General features: G+C 27.8%; 2 protein-coding genes across 2 annotated transcripts; one reads left to right on the top strand and one right to left on the bottom strand.

The window, feature by feature from the left end:
- Positions 1 to 51: 51 nt before the first annotated feature.
- Positions 52 to 6,678, top strand: Ubc2 (ubiquitin conjugating enzyme 2). Its single transcript, XM_078178918.1, has 7 exons — positions 52 to 266; positions 1,023 to 1,131; positions 1,267 to 1,401; positions 1,476 to 1,526; positions 2,232 to 2,364; positions 3,275 to 3,422; positions 3,693 to 6,678. Exons 3-7 carry the CDS (start codon positions 1,271 to 1,273, stop codon positions 3,788 to 3,790), a joined length of 561 nt encoding a protein of 186 aa, XP_078035044.1. The 5' UTR covers positions 52 to 266; positions 1,023 to 1,131; positions 1,267 to 1,270; the 3' UTR covers positions 3,791 to 6,678.
- An 873-nt stretch (positions 6,679 to 7,551) lies between these two features.
- LOC144468712 (CD63 antigen-like) lies at positions 7,552 to 17,124 on the bottom strand. Its single transcript, XM_078178379.1, has 6 exons — positions 16,888 to 17,124; positions 13,940 to 14,128; positions 13,385 to 13,555; positions 12,809 to 13,030; positions 12,303 to 12,364; positions 7,552 to 10,297 (listed from the first exon to the last, which is right to left on the bottom strand). The coding sequence occupies exons 1-6, from the start codon at positions 16,948 to 16,950 to the stop codon at positions 10,279 to 10,281; spliced, it is 726 nt and encodes a 241-aa protein (XP_078034505.1). The 5' UTR covers positions 16,951 to 17,124; the 3' UTR covers positions 7,552 to 10,278.
- Between the last annotated feature and the right edge of the window lie 2,618 nt (positions 17,125 to 19,742).

Below are 19,742 nucleotides of genomic sequence, written 5' to 3'. Positions count from 1 at the left end.
GGCGACAGAGTCAACATCCGGCGACGCAGAGATGCGCACGTTTCGGCGCTCGCCGAGGGAAAAGGGACGCCGCGATCGTGACTTTGGGACATGAGAGCGACGATGAAGCCCGCCAGCCCGCAGAGCAGCACCTGAGTAGCACAATTGCGCCTAGCAGTACGCACGAAACCGGAACCGGCTGGTTTACGCAGAATTTACATAGGATCAACCTACAATTATAAACTTGATCCCGAAACGATTGGGAAGCTACCCTTTCTATCAACGAGGTAACACACCTCTTCCTCTTGATCGTATATGGCTCTATAATAGCCTTTTTCAAACAGGAATTATTGTTGACCACCAATCACTAAATCCTTTCATTTGTTAGAAATAATACCTTTTTATGAAACTTCTATCAATGTTGATGATTAAGTTCCTTTAATACATTTCCACTTGTTCCATTGTAAAGTCAGTACATTTTTATAGATTTTGATATTTTCCTATTATTTTTTCTATTAACATTTTAATTTTATTTAGATGGCTCAGTAATGTTAATTTGATAATAGATCAACTTTAATTTATTCTATATGACATTGTCTTCAGCTTTAATTTTGTACACTACCATTTGTACTACAATAAATTTTCTTTTTGTAAAATTTTGACAATTATTTTCTTCTTTGCTTTAGGAAATAGACAATTTATATTTGAATGCACCGATCTATTTTACTGTAATGTTATATTAATATTATAAATAGTTTTTGTATTTATATTAATAATACATTCTTAGGCCAGTAAAAATTACACTAGAATGTATAACCTTATTAAGTATTTACTTCTGTCAATATCGTAAATTAACTAACATGAAATTGTCTTGAAGACTTTGGTAAATAAACAAATAAATTTTGTTGTTTATCCTATGTATGTACTTATTATGTTTTCATTTGGAAGTTAATTTCCAAATAATATCTTCAATGATAATACAAATTAATGTATATTAGGCATTAGGAAATATACTTTCATTACCTCTTATATTTTGATTTTAGGTAAGAGGATTGTCCACTTAGTGGTCTTTGTTGAAAATATACAATTTATTATAAGAGCACTTGGACATCATCGTAAGAAGTTCTCAACACCCATAGCTCAGGGCATCAGGTATATTTATATCTTGTTTGATTTCTTAATATATTCTTTTAGAATTTCTAATTGAATCATAATCTTGTTAGCTACCAAGTTGTAGTTATTTTACAAAGTTTCTTTAATTGTGTAGTATAATACAAATTATTTTAGAGCCATGTCATCGGGTGCAGGTTCTAGTGGAACTAGCAGAGGGCGTAGTTCATCGCTAGCTGACAATAAACCAGAGAACAAAGAAGCAAAGCCAAATCCAAAGATGTCGAAAGCTTTAGGAACATCTGCCAAAAGGTACCATAATTATAATAAAAAATGAAGACAAGACTATAAGAATCCATAATTGTGACATTCAACTTCTATTACAGGATACAGAAAGAGTTGGCAGAAATCACATTAGACCCTCCTCCAAATTGCAGGTTTGCATTCATTAATTATCTTTTCACTAGGGTAAATTTTATTCTTAGAAGTAATGAGTAAAACTATATGTGTTTGAATTACAGTCGAGGAACTAGTAGCAAACATGGTACTTAAAAAATACAAAATTGATATAACAGATTTGATAACTGTTCTTATAATTTAATGATAACATGCGTATCTGTAAACAGAATTTGCAGTCATTAATAATATTACATTAATGGATGATTAATAATATATGATTAAATGTGATGATACATGGTGATTAATAATAACGTTAATAATATTGTATCATTGATGAAAAGTAAACATTTATTTATTTTAAAAGTATTTAAATAAATACTACATTTCACGCTTCCATTTGTCGCTTAATTAAGACAATAAATTTTTAGTTTTAGAATTAGTTCTAATGTGTCCTAAATATCCAAATGTCATCAGAATTTGATTCATGCATTTCAGATTACTAAAGTTACTATAAAAAAACAATTTATTAAGTCGTTGATCATTTAAATTATTAGAATAAGGCAAATATGTATTTACATTTTAATACATTCTCATTTTACTTTCGTATACCATCATTTCAAAGCAAATGAAAATTTGACTTTGCTTGATATAGGTGATCTTTTAGAAACTTGTTTTCATGGAAACTTTATATATTTTATTTTATATTCTATAAATATTTAATTATTATTTTTTGTGTTTTATAGTGCTGGACCTAAAGGGGATAATTTATATGAATGGGTATCAACTATACTTGGACCTCCAGGTTCAGTTTATGAAGGAGGAGTGTTCTTCCTAGATATACATTTTTCCCCGGAATATCCTTTCAAACCACCAAAGGTACTGTATTAATAATGTATTTAATTATTAATGTTTCTCAGTGATTATTTTACAATATATTTTAGAACTTCAATATAAATCGAAAATGTTTAGTTTTTTAATCAATAAAATTATATTAGCATTATATGCCATAAATAATTTACTTTAATATAATTCTGTTAGAAATCATGATGTGTATTATAATATTCAGTCTGCAGGATTAATGTTTCATTAAGATCTATAGAAAAATTAAAGTGTTTAGAAGGAACATACGTTAGAAGACATTTAGAAAAATACGTTTGAAAACATTGATAAAATTATAAGTGATAAAAATATTTACTGTTCAAGTGTTAAGAAACATGTTCAATTTAATAGTGCACAATATAAAAGTTTGAACTTTTTTCAACTATGTCAGTTTTACCACATCGACAAAGAAACAAATTTTTTTATTATCATTTCACAGTGTATGAATTCCATAACTTATCAGTAAATTTTTTCTTCCTGAACAAATTATAAATAAGCCGTTAGTAATTACTTGTATACCATTATTACCGAAAACTACTTAAAAGAAGTCTTTTAAGATCAACTAATAACGAACATTAGCCAATTAATTTGCGATTTTAATAATTTTTATATTAAAGACTGTCCATGTTAAAGGTGTGAAAGAAGCTTCGAAGTTGCTAAATTTATTTTATCGAATGGATGATGGTATAACCATGGAGAGTATAATTTTACATAAAAAAATTAATATAAAATACAGACAAAAATTGTTTGGTGAATACAGAAGGAAATGGTGTTGTTCGACTTATTTTTTTGTGTAGACTTACGCCCTGCATGGCTACCATACTTGAGGTGACCTGTACAAATATATTCAAAATATAACAGGAAAGTAACAGTAATGAGTAAATCAAACTTTTCTTAAACGTTTTAGGTCACATTCCGAACACGTATCTATCATTGTAATATAAACAGTCAAGGTGTCATTTGTTTGGACATACTGAAGGACAATTGGTCGCCTGCACTTACTATTTCTAAAGTCTTATTGTCTATTTGTTCACTTCTGACGGACTGCAATCCAGGTAAATTCTAACATATATAGGTGTGATGTTATTAATTTTTTGTATTACAGTGGTCAATATTATGTGAATATTGAAGAGAATGAAATTATTACATGTCCAATTAATTATTTTTATTAATTTTCTAATATAATTCACCAGAAATATTACGTGCTCTTTTTTAATACTATACAGGGAAAAGCTAAATGTAAATTAAAAGATATCTGCATAATTTATAGCATCCGTTTCTAGAAATGAATGTGTATATAATAGATTCACTGTTACATGTTTTAGCGGATCCTTTAGTAGGAAGTATAGCAACACAGTATCTTCAGAATAGAGAAGAACACGATCGTATAGCACGACTTTGGACTAAACGTTATGCAACATGAACGATTTTTTCAAAAGCGCTGCCCTTTTCATTCCTTCAAAACAAAGAACGGCCACTTAAGGGAGCCAATCTAATTATATTCAGATTTTGAATATTCGAATTGATCAATTGCTTTTAATAAATTAAAAGGAGTTTTCTTCGATTAGTTGGATATGTATATCTTACCTACTATTTCTGGGACATTTTCTTAACTTCAGTTTTAAAATTACATATTGGTTCAAATATTACATTATTATTTCTGTTCGTTCAGATACAAATAAAAGCATTTAAAATTGTTTAAAATATATTCATAGTTTATCAACATAAGACTGAGTCGCTCGAAAAGGTTTTATTTACTCGATCTCAATGTAAGATCAATCATATTTATTTTATCAATGAACACTTTTTCAAATATGTGACGTTAGTACGGATGTCGAAAAATTTGTTTAATCTAATCAATTTGTTTCTTATATTAAGCTATGTTTTGTGAAGCGATCAGAAGTAATGAATTAGTAGAATTGATCGTTCGAATAGTCAAATTTGGCTCTCCGCACCTTCGAGAAACTTATTGTATGTATATGTATATCGACCGAAGGATCGCTTTAAACGAAAGACTCTTCAAGATCGTCGATTCGATCATTGTGATGTGCTTTTATATCGAGTATGTAAATGTGCCTAAGATGAATGAATGTGCGTGTATGTGTAACCTAACTCTCTTTTTCACTCTGTAACTCTTGAGAAAAACAGTACATCTTCCGCAACTTATATTTACATCTACGATGTCGACTCATTTTTTTCATTTGTTTTTATCACACATTTGATAAAACATTTATTTGTGTTTCCATTGTAAATGCACATTCTTTGAATTGTTACACCCTCTTCTTTAATCCTTTTGATAACGAATCAAAATTTATATACAGTCAATTCGAAGTGTTGCAAGGACCCTAGTAACTTTTGTAAACAATGTTTTCTGATAGAATTATATATTTTTACTGAAGACATTAATTTACATTACTAATATACACATTTAAAAAGAAAGTAATATTTTTTACATCAGATATAAGAAGAAGTGTAACGTTTAAAAGTATTTCGATAAAAATAATTGCAGAATGTCTTCCAAAAATAGAAGTAGTTTGTTTCTCCAGATTTTTTAAATATTACAAATTCTGAGTTTAAGTAGAGTCGATTCTTTTACTAATTATGATGAGAAACTCTGAATTCTTATTAGTTTGTGAAAAATGTGACTCGAGAGTGAAAAGGGTGAAAAGTGAGGGCCCTCAGTTATTTTTCTTTTGCCTTTTGTTTGTTCTGTTCATCTGGTTGTTTTAAGAACTCGTGATGAAATAGTATTTAAAAGGGTACATCCATTGGTAGTACCTTATAATATTGATAGTTTAGGCAATATTATGAACAATATGAATAATCCGAATGTAAGTAAGTAATTAGACTACTAGTTAAGGGGCCCTACTCAATTTTTTATTAACTCGCTTTTGCATTGATGAACTAAAAATTTGTTCTATAAAATAATATTTATTTCTCATTAAAAGATAACGAAAGGAAAAAGAAATCTGACTTTCTGGCAAAAATTGTTTATAATTTAAGTTCATTTGACAAAAACGTAACTGCAGTTACGTTTATTAAATAATAATACTAATCATAATAAATTACTTTTTACGGATCTATTACAAATTTAGTGAAAAATCATACACGAGTGGTCATTGTAATTAAATAGGCGTAGCACTTGATTGATTAAACAAAATTAGAATGTCGCTCACTTGGATTCCTCTTCAAATTCATGTGTTAATCGGGCCCGTAATATTTAAATTGCTGCGATTGTAAATAAACATAATTTTCTGTATATTAGTGACAAATCATAATCATAATTCTCATCAAATTTGTATGGATTATTATATTAACAAACTGAATACAGATGTGATGTCTTCTAAAAGGTCTTCTCATAGAATTTTTCTTTTTGTTAAAACTGCATTAAATGAACAAAGAAAGAATTATTTGAATTATGAAAATAATAAAGTTTAAAACTAATTCATCATTCAAATATTTTTAGCAGATTATGAAACGTTATTAATGGTTCCTTCTGGTGAAAAATTGATCTCCAGAAAAAAATATACGTTGATTAATATAACTATATTACAAGCAGAATTAATGATAACAGAAAGGAAGTATTTACTATTTTAATTCATGATTTAATTGTACAGTTCATATCGCGCAAACAACTTTAATTTTTTATTTGATTTCAGTTACTATCGTTAAGGTTCTTGTAAATATATTCTGTGAAGTTTTTGAAGAAATGATCTATAGATCTTTTAGACCTCTGAAACTGTATATAAATTGCACGTAGAATCTGCTCTTTTGTAATTAAAAGTATACAACAAAAAAGGAATGATTTTTATTCATACAGCGTTTCATTAAAATATTTTTGTGAGGGAAATTGTTTAAACGATTCTTTGAATTGGTGAGAAAATCAAAAGCGGCTAATTGTTCAACAAATTTATAAGTGACACAATTTAGATTTTAAATGTGATATGTAAAAGTAATTGGACGGAAAATCTTGTAATCTTTGTACTCTTTCAAGATTATTTAAAAATACTCTTAAATATTTATAACTTAAAAGGAAAAGATCGTTTAAACGGAGTCCTACCCTCTTATCTTTTGCGAATTCATTTCTGTCCTGATTCCTTTTATCGATAAATATAGTTATAGAACTGTGCAAGAGAGCATCCTATATAATTACTGAATGTTAGTCTGCTAATCCTATAAGTGAATATAGAGCGAAATAAAAGAAAAAAAACTGATCATAAAGTGTTTTTGTCTTTTCTGTTTTTCTTACCAATTGAATTTTGTTTTTAAATTAAACATCTTTTCATTTTTTAAACTATATTTTTTATACAAAATTTGAAACTACGTAAATAACTATGAATGATTTAAATAATACATTATTTATTATACTATACTTTCTCTTAAAAAGTTAATTACGTTGTATATCAATGCAGATAAAATTATGAGATCCTTGCATACGTGATATTTACATAATAAAAAATGTGATTCATTTATTAATAAAGTTTTAGTAGTTTTATTTGTATTATATAAAAACCTTCAAAATACAAAATATTTCGGTTTTAATAGAATTAAATACAACCTACCCTTTGTTGGATCCGCGTGTTATTGTTACCACAACTACTGAACAAGAATCGCATTTCAGGCTCTAAGAGATGGAGAAATATGTTCACTGACAACATTACAACTTGCAGACTACCGCAAAACTAAACCTACAGTACTTATATTCAAGAAGTTGGATTTCAAAGTATATTTTATATATAAATATAAGCATATTTTTTTATGTAATTAAATGTTTTGAAACTAAAATTTGTCATGTTATCTGCAAAGGGCAAATATTTATTATTCATACAAATTTTTAAAATACAAAAAGACGTTTACTCGAATAAACATTGATATCTTGAATTTTATTACAATAAGTATTCCATGGAAAAATATTTTCTTATTTGAATTTTCAGAAAATAAAATGAGAAATTGATAACTCATATAAAAATTGACTATTTACGTTTCCTTCTCATTTAATACTAATCTTGTTTTTTGTACTTCTTACATTTTCGTCAGTCTTCTCTTATCAGTCGATCAATGATTGTTATGAATGAGGATGAATAGACGAAGAATAATAAATAATTCGAAATTATTACATCAATTCAGATAATACTATTTATTAGTAAAAGTAACGTTTGTGGCCTATAATAAGCATACACAATATTTATTTAATATATTTTATTAATATAGATAAAAGCTATACGACAAGATGTGCTAAAGTGATCAGCTCCTAAAGGATGATAATAATATATCCATTAATTAATTAAATTACAAGTAGAAAAATATCGTAAGAGACTAAACGCCACAAAAGCAAACGTTTCCTTCTCATTTAATACTGATTTTGTTTTTGTATTTCTTACGTTATCGTCAGTCTTCTCTTATCAGCCGATTATGAAAAGTATAACATCCGGATAAGATTTTCGTTTCCAATACGCTTCGCATTGTATACAATTTTTTTGCACAAAATTATTTAAATTAATATTGATCAAATTTCCACTTAAATGAGAACATTCGCTATCGCATATAAAAATTCTAGAATTTAACAATGTGTAGAATTTTATATAGTTTAAATTAAATGCATGTACACCAAAGTTAATTTAACATGGACATCCTATACATATATAAGTTTATATGACTTAATACTATAGTTTAAAATATTATGTAATATTAATGATAGAGAACGTATCGAATAACAAAAATTTCAATAATTAAATAAACAAAGTTAAAAATGAATAAAAATGATTGGTATAATTGTGTAAATGTGTCCACAGAACTTTAACAGAATTAAAATATGAAAGAGATTACTGCTGTTTAATAATCTTACAACCCAAGAAAATTAACGAACTGATATTAAAACAAAGAATAACAAAGATAATTTTATCCTAACTGATGCATAGCTTAAAGGAACGCTTAATTTTAATAAATTATTCAAATTAATGCTAATGAATTGTTTAACAATTCAAACACATCGCTAAACATTAGGCACACTCGAAAATCTCAGTATTACCTATTAAATATATTCATCTCAATTTTGTCTCTTGTAAATAATATTTCAATGAATGAAACCTCGCTTATTTCTTACTAGAATGTACAACATTTACCGCTCCAAAATATCTGTGTTGTAAATGTTATCATATTAGAATAATGTTAATTATCTTTTTATAATCAATCATTACTCTATATTTTTTTACCAATAAAACAGGTACATTTAAATCGTCTAAATAATCAAAATTATTATCTAGGTATTACCTAGTTTTATGAGATGTATAAGAACTTTTAAAATACTGAAAATTTATAATAAAATAAGAGTACAGATATTTCTAACGAATTGTAATTTATTATATTATCGTGGTCAGCTAAAAGAGTAATCATTGTTTTCATTACAAATAGGAATTATATTCAAAATGCGTATATATCCGGAATTATTTAAATCACTATATCGTTGTAATTAATTTACTGTACCAAAATATGCGAGATTTCAAAAGATTGCAATTAAAATTGCAATAATTATAATAAAATTCTTTAAATCGACGCAATGCCATTAGCTCACATTTTTATTTTCTACCTTGGGAAGTAGTTTCGCATAAAACGATGACAAAAATCTGTTGACGCGAAATATTGGTTCTTTCGTGGCAGCCGATTGTTTAATGAATTTTGTTTTAAATGTATTTATTTGTAAAAATTGAAACAATTCTGGTCCCAACGTAGAATAGAACTTTATTATATCTTGACACGTTATTAATTGATACAATATCGTTTAATTTGTTATTTTTACTTTACTATATACTGAAAATGATGAAGCTAATTTTCGATTCTCAATATTAAATTAAAAAATCATATACAAAGCGTTATTCAATACTTAGAGTTGTAATGTATAAAATTGTTTCAACAACATATTTTAACATATTCTGTGCTATGTGCAACGAATTTACAAACATTTGTATGACTATTGTATAAGGTATAGGCTATTCTTTAAATAATAATATCTATGGTAATGTTTCCATTTCTAGGGCTAGTAAAAAAACATTTCTGATATTTATGAATGTAAGTACAAATAAATTTTGAACTATTCAAAACTAATGTGTTTGCATTGCAGCATTTCATGTATATGTATGTGTTTCATATTTCAGTTACGCAACTTATTATGTTCATCTATTATGTATGACTTTATTTATAAGTAAACTCATATTGCCTTAAAGTATATTCCACTTACGATTTTTCAACTTTAGAAGAGGTCAACAGAATAATATAGTAATTAAACTGAGGATACATGAAAAATTGAGAAAGATGAGGTATACATATTATATTAACTGGTAATGAGTGTTAATAAGATAAAGTATTTTCGTTAAACGTTAGTATTAATGATCAAAGTAAAAAGAATATCGAAAACGAATTGTTACTTAAGTCGAAATGTATAAAGATGATATACTGATTCAGCTCTGCTGTGCACGATGAAAATATATTTCATACATCTATGACTGACTATATGAATATAAAATGTTCTATAGAGTGAGGATGCATAAAGTGTTTTTCTTTGCAAAAAATCGAGGCACCGAAAGAGCCTTTCAGACTGCGACGGACGTCTAAAACCGAATCTATAATTATCCAATTTCCTTTGAAATATTCTTGTATGTTAACAAGCTTTATTTCCACGTAAAACACAATCTAAGAAGAAGTTTGGTTTCAACCATTTGGCATATAATGGCAGTAATTTTAATTAGATTCTCCAATGATTTGCTTTCTTCTTAATCTAGATTGCGCAGATGAATGTTGGTTACTCTGCGGCCGAGGTTCTAAGTAAATGGTTTTGCGACGACTCTAGAATTATTCTTTGAATGAATTCACGACGAACAATACTTAGAGTTATAATACCTCCTAATTGGTGTCAGATCAGTGCGCTGCGGTCTCGCTGCAAGTATAAATTAATTAAATCGTCCGTAACAGAACACCGGTTTTCTGGTAAAACACACCAAGTGTCGCACGTGGCAAAGCAAGAAGGTGCATATACAGTTTACGCTTTCCGAAATAAGACAATGACAGATAGAATCAGTTGCATCACATTATTGATTACACATCATTTGCGTTCCTTCTTTTATTGTTAACATTGAAATTTGAAATTTACTATAAACTGTCAACATTTCAAAAATATAGATATCATATACAGCATGTTTCATGTGATTATATTATTTGTAAATACTTTTTTCTTTTTAATCAATACATTATTTACATTCAAGTAATGTCCACCGTAAGCCTTTCAAGAACAACTTGAAATATAGCACTATTCTTACTACCTAATTGTCACAGATTTGTTGCATTTTTTCTACTATATAATATTTAGTTATGAAAGTAGAATGCATTAAAAAGTAGAATTACACAGAACATGCTGTACAATCTATATATTTTAAGTTAAATCAATCTTTTAATAATTTCGAAATACAATAAACACAAGTAAATTTAAGTCTACATCTTTAATACAAATTTTCGTATATTTTTCAAGTAATGCAAGTATAATTTTGAAGAGTGTGTCTAATTAAATATTTCATCAGGTATATAATAAACCAAATTCATATCCCAGATTATACCGTGTCTAGATTAAGGAAAGCGTAGATATGAGAATTAAGTTTCTAAAGAAACAAATAGCATTAGGTTCTGTTAATTTAACAAGAGTGTTTAATAATTGTATTGAAATTGCATGAATGTTAAACTCATGCTATTCCATTTTCATATAGAGTTTGAAGTTTCTTCAACGTACAATTGTGTAATCATATTGTCAATTTACAAGTTTAATAATAATTTATAGCGTAAACACCATGTAAACTTTGTATGAACAATAGAACGCATCCTTATTATGTGATTACTATTTATCTACATTGTTGAAATAAAACCCATTCACTGAATTACAGGTAACATGATGGTGTAAGCATCTTGAAACAATGTACGAATATCATAACTATTGTTGTTAGATAGTTTTAATTAGTCTGATGGTTAAACCATAATGCCCTGTGTATATATTATGCTTATTTACTTTTAGCTGTTGCTTTCATTGTTATTACTTTTGTTTGATATTTTTTCAAAATTGTAAATGAAAAAGTATCATACAAAGTTTAAAAAAAAACATAATTTAAAAAGCTTGTAAGCTTAGGCTCACTGAAAGGAAACTAAAAATATTAAATAATGAAAGCATAGTACTTTTAACCATTACAATATTTCCTTGTATTGAGTTAAATAAAACAAGAGTAAAATAACATACTGTGACAATTGAAGACCATTTGAAGACCACAAAATTAAACTAGTTTGTAAAAACTCAGTTGTAACAAAGAATACGTTAATATTTATGTATGTAACACTGAAATCTTAACATAAATATATTACTTTCCGTTTATAAATCTCGTGTATTCGCGTGCAGTTTGTTAACAAAGTACAAAATCTTTCCCACTGTTATAGTATAAAAATGATCAGTCTTAAAGAAACAGTCATAAAGACGACATACTGCACAAAAATACTTCCTGTTCCTTACATTAAATTTTCAACATTTAAAGTAATATATTAACAGTAATAGAAAGTACCAACAGCACTAACATTACGTTTGGGTTGACGTTGCTATAACTGACAATGAATATAGTAATGGCAATAATGTAGCTACAAATGCAATAAAAACAAACCATTATAATAACTTCATAAAATGAAATTCAATGTTGCCACTAGTGAATTGTTCATTTGATTCTTCTTTCTTACCATTTTTGTGCAGCATGGTAAATGAAGAGTACAATGTGCAATTTGTGCAATATTCTGTTACTTAAAAAGAAAGATAAGAAACTTGATACATGAATGTGTAACAGCGAAAGACAGAGAGCACATTTCGAAGATTTAGTGCAATTTTTAGGCATTATAACTGTGGATAACTGTCTGCTTACACAGTTTCGTATTCGCGACGTATTGAACGTGCCAAACAGCATGCGAATATTACTCCAACCAACTGTAATTATAAAAATTTAATTATATTAGCTAATTTCACATAAAGTTGTTAACATCAGTTTACTGTCTATTTTTATTTAGTTTAACAATTGAGCTGATAAATATATAAACCATAAGTACTTTGAATATGTATAAACATGTTGGAAGATGTTTCATAATTTACATCTAAAAAGTTTGTTATTATAAAATTTCAAATTTTTGTTTAAGCTACAAAATGCTAGCGAAATGTATTCAGCACATTTCTAGTGTTTATTGTAACAGTATATTCATTCAAATTTAACGAGGATATAGACAATTTTATTTTACACAGAATTGGGAATACAAAGGATAAAAGATGGTAAAAGAATGTATATAAAAAAAGTTATATAGCAATAAATCAACAATTATTAGAACAGTAGAAAATTAACACCCGTTGTCATATGTAAATAAAATAAGCAATAATTACCTGAATGATAGCAATGCCAATTCCTACACCACCCAAAATTAATGCATTATGCTCAATAGCATTTTGGAGACTGTGCATACATCCACCTTGATATACATAAATTGAATTTGTGTCACATTTGCTTCCTTTTGGTACTTCCTTACAGCAGGAATTTGGTAGAGTATTTTCTGCGAAGCCAATTTGAGCCCAATCAGGAGGACCATTCATTCCACAACATTGGAGCTATAAATTTAGAATCAATATTGTATTAATTGTATATTCACGTAGATAGCTAAATTTAAACAAAATAATTTATCAATTATCATGTAGTCATAGTTGTTAGCAATGAAATACATTGGTAACATTGTATTTCAGTTTTCTTATAAGCTATACATATTTTTTTGATTAGGTATATTTTATCAATGTATGTCTTATTAAATTAAATATTATAAGTTAAATGATACTAGATAAATATGAAATGCGAAGATATAAATAATTATGTTAACATAAATATACTTTATTCATTAAAAATTTAATCCTATTTGGAATAAAAATACAATTTAATTTTGGGAAATATGTAATGTTGTATATACTTACATCATGATGCATAATATCCCAAGACTTGCGAATGTTTGCTTCAGTTTCATATTCCTTCATAGTATTGCTCATTCTATTTTCCACCATATACCGAACTTCACTCTGCATCAAATATCCAGAAATACCGGCAACAAGCTCCAGTACAAAGATTAGGAGAAGTAATACTGAAAACTGTGTAACAAAATTATATATATATATATATCGTACTTTTTAGGTGCATTTCTATATACATTTTCTTTCAAACTTATAATATATGATATACTATATAAATAATATTTCAAAAGTTGCATATAGTGACAACTAAAGTATTCAATTCTTTATAGCAAGTAATTACTTATGTATTATTAATTAATTGATGAAAAACTAATTTAGCAATGAACTACTTACTTCATCAAATGAATAATTCGAAAAATACTTAAAATTCTACAGCTTCAACAATAAATTATCTTATTCGATGAATATAACTGTAGGTTTAATTTTTATTATGTTTAAAAAGGTGACTAAAATAAATTAATAAAATTCTAATAATAATAATAGTAATAAATGTATTCATACCGTTATTATCATGCAATGATTCTCTTTCACAGCTCCACAGCAGCCAAAGAATGATACAACGAATACTACAATCCCTATAACAATCATGAAAACTGGTGCTGCAAAGAACCAACTGTCCATAAAATTATTATATCCACTGTAAACTACTAGGATTACAGTGCCAACTGCTATGAACACAATCCCTGTTATCTGTAATCATAGAAATTTGATGACCGTTATTAATAACAATTTATGCACAAAATATTTATGGTAAACATAAATAATATTTAGTAAATACATTAACGTATATTTGCATGTTAAAACAGTTTGAGAATTGCTAAGAGTAGAAACTAAATAGATAATCATTATTTTAAACAAAATTGTACTCTTAAATAGGTTTCACAAAAAAAGATTTAAAATAGTTACAGTAGTAGTACACACATATGTGTACAAGCAAAAATACGAAACAATGCAGTGAAAAGAGCAAAAATTAATTACAATAAACTGATTGTTTAAATTTCATGTTAATTCTAATAGAATTATTGATATAGGAAAAAATTTTGCAATCTAATTGATAATAAAGTTATGTTGCATAAATATTTATGGTTTAGTAACAACATTAAATATTAAACACGATTTTGATCGGTTTATATGTAATACAAATATTTATTCCGGCACGGACAACCAAAGTGTATAAATATTACTAAAGCGCAAGATTATTTAAAATTTGTTACATTAATTTTTATTTTCAAATTGTCAATTAAATAAGTAAATAATAAGAAATATTTGTAACGAAAATGAAAAGAAAGGAGTAAGTATAGGGTAGTGGAGCTGGTTAGTTTAGCGTGACCGATTGCTGTGTCTTTGGTTTGTTTTAAAATTGTTTATTTTTGCATAATAATAACTATAAAGTAAAACAACCCAGAGGCACAGCATTTCATCATTCCACAGTAACCGGCTCTAGCACATTAGTATTCGATTATCCATTAAAGGATTAATATTTTGAAAAAATAGTAAAGTAAAATTGCTGATTTGTTTAAAGTTCAGAAATTACTAACGTCAAAACTAATATTTAGTATGAAATATAATTAGAAAGGAAGAAGTTGATATAAGTTGTTAAGACAATTTGTAAAACTGAATAAAAGCACGCAAGAAGTGCATAGAAGCACTAACCTACGCAACATAAGAATAATTCAGACGATCTATATATACATACGTGCATGTTATGTACAGTAATGTCACTTATGATCGTATACTTCCGTACATGCGAAACTTGAGTTCACAAATTTTGTTCATTATATCATTAAGGAAAAATAGTTCACACGCAAAGCTATTAGCATATTTTTTGCATTTTTCAAAGTAAGGGGTCATTTATATGAAATTAATTAATTAAATAACATTTGTGAACAACTTATCAAAATCGTTGATTTCTAAAAATTCATAAAATGTGGCAAAACTAAAATAACGTCATAATGTTTCTTTGCGTAGATTGGTCGCTAATTTCCGTTTTCTGTTTTAATCGAACGTTTTTATTTGATATAAAAATATTTACGCGAATTAGTTTTACAAAACCAAAATTGGTTCTTTGTTATAACAGAAATTGTAAATGTGATAATACTTATATATATGTTCATGACTTTCGTAACATTCAAATATAATAAATGAAAAGAAGTAAATAAAGTTTATATAAAGAGGTTATTGCATTAAAATTAGTTAAACAATGATAATGATACAAGTGTCAGAAGGTTATTTGAAACAAGCAGTAATCACGTCCAAGTTACTAAAATAAAGTGTGTATTGATAAACGAAATGGGAAAAACGAATCGTAGTTATTAAATATTTTTTAAGTAAAGGTTAAAGGAGACCTTTTATTTCCCAAAACATGTAATGTTTTAAAATGAGTCACAATCTGAAGTGTTTTATATCTTACGATTTATCATACGATTGTAATATAGAGAAAATGAAATGATAATACATACATTAAAAAATAATAGAAATATTATTAAAATCACCATATATTGGTTTTATTGAACACATATGATTATACTGAAATAAATATCAGATTCCAAAATATTATACATTCCTTAATATAAGTTCAGCAATGTATCACAAATAGAATGAAACATTACCAATAGACAATTTTGTAAAATTATTAATTAAGTTGACTTCTCATTATTTAGAAGCTATTAAAATTTAGTCACGGTTATCCTACAAATCTTTAAAATATTAATTATGTCAGTTTCTACTACGCACAATTAATACCAAACAAATATTAATATGTTTGTGCGTAAAATATTTTACTTAGTTGCATAATGAAAAAAATTCATAATTAAAAATCTTATGAGCTCTGAGATGTTTAACCAATGATACTGCCCATACGTGTATGTATGTATTTCGTATACCAGGCATAGGTATACATCTTATACTCTTGATACAAGTATCACGTAGGTAGCGAATGTTTTTGTTCCAATTTGACGATCGACTGACGCGGAGAAATGTAAAGACGTTACATTTGAAATATTTCAACCGTACAGGAGAGAAATTAATGTAAAATTGACTGTGTATACATGTATCCATAATTACTTGGGTACGATTAGTTTCGCAAAATTATTTAATATACGAATATAATGTTTATCCATTAATCCTAAATGTTGCATCGAACATACTGCGAGTATTAAAAATTTATAAAATGTATTTGAAAAGAAAAAGATTCGAATATTCAGAAGTTCGTGGCGCAATAATTTTGGTCAAAGCAAGTGCAGTTAACTAAAAATATTATAAATAAAGTGAATAATTTATACCGATGAAGTTTCTAATATAAATAATAAATTGAGTTTATTAAGTAGTAATACTAGTTCTTCAAACATTCGTAACGCTCGAGGAAATACGTTTCCTCGATAGAAAGGGTAACGTGACAGGAAATAACAGAAAGATTGACGGAAGGCGCGAACACAACATGGAGTACTTACAGCGAATATCAAGTTGAAGAGAAACGTCAGGTATTTAATACACGTCATTCCACCGGACACCATTTTTGCCACTCACTGTTTCACTGGTTTTAATTAGAAGAAAAATCGAGTACAAAACGTACTGGTATTGGCGAAAGGTAACGAAACGAGAACCGTATGCTTCGTTTCTATAGTCGAAGAGGCTTCCTTCACTTCAGAGGTTCGCTAAAGAATAATCGTATTTTCATCGGTCCTCCCAGGCTGACTCGGCTGCGTGCGCACCTTTCCCGTAATTTACTCAGAACCGACCACACATATTCTGGAACCAGGGTATGACAACAACTTTTTCCATGCCATAATAAATCTGAAATTTAACTTCGTATATTTTTGACAAATTTTATATTATTAAGTCAACTAAATTGTCTGCATATTCATAATAATATTAAAATACAAATAACGATAAATATGCAGGTTATGGGAGTCACTTATAGATATAATAGGCGCTCTTTTTTTAGCTTTGGAAATATTCATAAAAAAAATTTCAATCTAATGTTTCCAGATTTATATCTAACAATAGGATAAAGTATATGTACAAATATGTTAACATATATTGTATGACAACACATAAAGAAATATTTGTTGTTCAATGTTGTATATAATTTTTAATAAATATCATATTTGATTTCTGTATAAAATACTTTTTGACAGTCGTTTATTTAATTTGAACTATATCAAAAACTAATACATCATCTCAACAGTTCTGATAATAATAATTCATATTCTACGTTTTTACAAACTCTATACCTGTTTACTTTACAAATGAGTACCTTTTGCGGTATGCTTTAGTCATGGCCTTCGTCACTAAGAAGACTATGTCAATGAAAACTGTTCCTCCGGCGTTATGTATTAAAAAGGCGTTGTCAATGGGAACGGTTTCTTCAATTAAATATTCTCTTATACATTTCCTAACGTTTTCCGGTTGATTTTCCATTAGTTTTAAGTCCGATTTTCACTTGATCGATTATTTCGCGTTCGCGTGTTTCCGTTAAAATATTTTTCCTTGTACCAACTATTCTCGGAAACTTGAATGAGTGAGTAGAAGATGATTTCTGATTAACTATAGTGCGTTCAGCTGAAACGAATATAAACTAAATGAAAAACATCATTTTGAAACGTAACAAGAAACAGTAATGTTTATTCACTTGTTGAAACACAAAAATAGTGTTATATTATAAATTAAAGTCGTCGCGAATAACATATATTTATAATAAACAAAAATTCTTAGTACGAACACTAATAATAATGAACTAGTAAACACAAGAGAATTGCACATTTCAGTGTAAAGGATTATTTTTATTCTAACGAGAAATTTTCACGTACTTTAAATCTTTCATGAAACAGCAGGATGAAAAATGAACGCGGGAATAGAGCGTTTTTATAGCTGTGGTATAATAGTCTATATTTCTGTTTGTCCTTATATGATCTGTTAACATTGATTCTTTTCGTAGCAGTAGGGACGATGCACTGCACGTCACCTTTACTAGTTCAATACGACGCTTACTTTATATGGATCTGAAATTATTTTGCTATAAATCGAGTATTAAAAAGAATATGAAAACTATGATCATGCAATAATGACGGAAAAATAAGGAATTAAAGTATTTGTATATTATTTTATGAAAATAAGAGTTGTTTTTACATTCGTAGTTTCCTCTGGAAAATGAGTTTAATTAAACAAATTACATATATTTTTGACCCTTTCAGTCTAGAAAGATCCAGAAAAAGTATAAAGTATGTATGGGAAATAAATATTAAGTGCTGTTATGTTAATATTGCCAGCGCAGTTGTGCATACAAAATTGTTTGAATAATGTATAGGTCGTATAATCTGGTTCTTTATAATTAATTCGTTTAGTTTCGATGGGTTACATACGAAGAAACGATAGGCTAACAATAGTAACAGATTACGGCACAGGTGGTGGAGGCGGTCAGTTCGGGCCCCATATGTCCGGGAGCCCCATCATGACAAGTTATGCTTACATTCACAGTGCGTGAGTCTATTCGGCGACGCGCAACGCAACATGCATTGTTTCACGACATGAATTCTTTTTACAATTTAAGTGCAAATAAAAAGTATATCATCACTTATTGATGTACCTTTAAGCTATACTTATATGCTACTGATCGACCATGTTAAATTACATTGAATTTCCTTTTATACTGCTGCAAATGCATAATATCCGGTGTTAAATAACAACGCACGTGTAATCTGTAAATTCTAATACAATTCCCTTGCCATTTCATCTAATATTCAAAGTCATTTCAAATGTATGCTTGAATCAAATGCATAATCTAATGTATTTTTCAACGGCTGCAAGATGTAAAAGAAAAATAGAACGTAAACAAATTTTTATTTTATAACATTCTTCATTGAAAGCTATTTTAATTGTATCACAAATATTTTTCATACTATGGAGGTTTTGATGGCCTCTGAAACGCATCTGTACGCAGGAAATACAACAAATAAAGTAGTAAATAAAGTAAACCATAGTAGAATTCGAATAATTTAAATTACTAAAATAAATTCAATAAATTATTTTCTCGGAACTAAGTATGCAAGTCAACGGAGAATCTGTTAAAAATGTTTTAAAGAAAGGAAAGAAGGCGACGATAATAGAATTGTTGAAAATAACTGAGAGTAGAAATGAAGAAATTGCAAAAAGAAAATCGGCAAGAATATGTTATACGTAAAATAAGAAGATAGTTCAAAATGATATTTTAAATAGTAAATAATGGATTAATTTATTGTTATAACTATTAACACAGTTTCGTAGAGCAGAAACAGCTCTATCGAATGAATATTATAAACTTTGTCAA

Source organism: Augochlora pura, chromosome 4 (assembly GCF_028453695.1).
Source record: "Augochlora pura isolate Apur16 chromosome 4, APUR_v2.2.1, whole genome shotgun sequence".
NCBI lineage: Eukaryota > Metazoa > Arthropoda > Insecta > Hymenoptera > Halictidae > Augochlora > Augochlora pura.
Note: the sequence above shows the minus strand (reverse complement) of the source record. Positions and strands in the feature narration are given on the sequence as shown.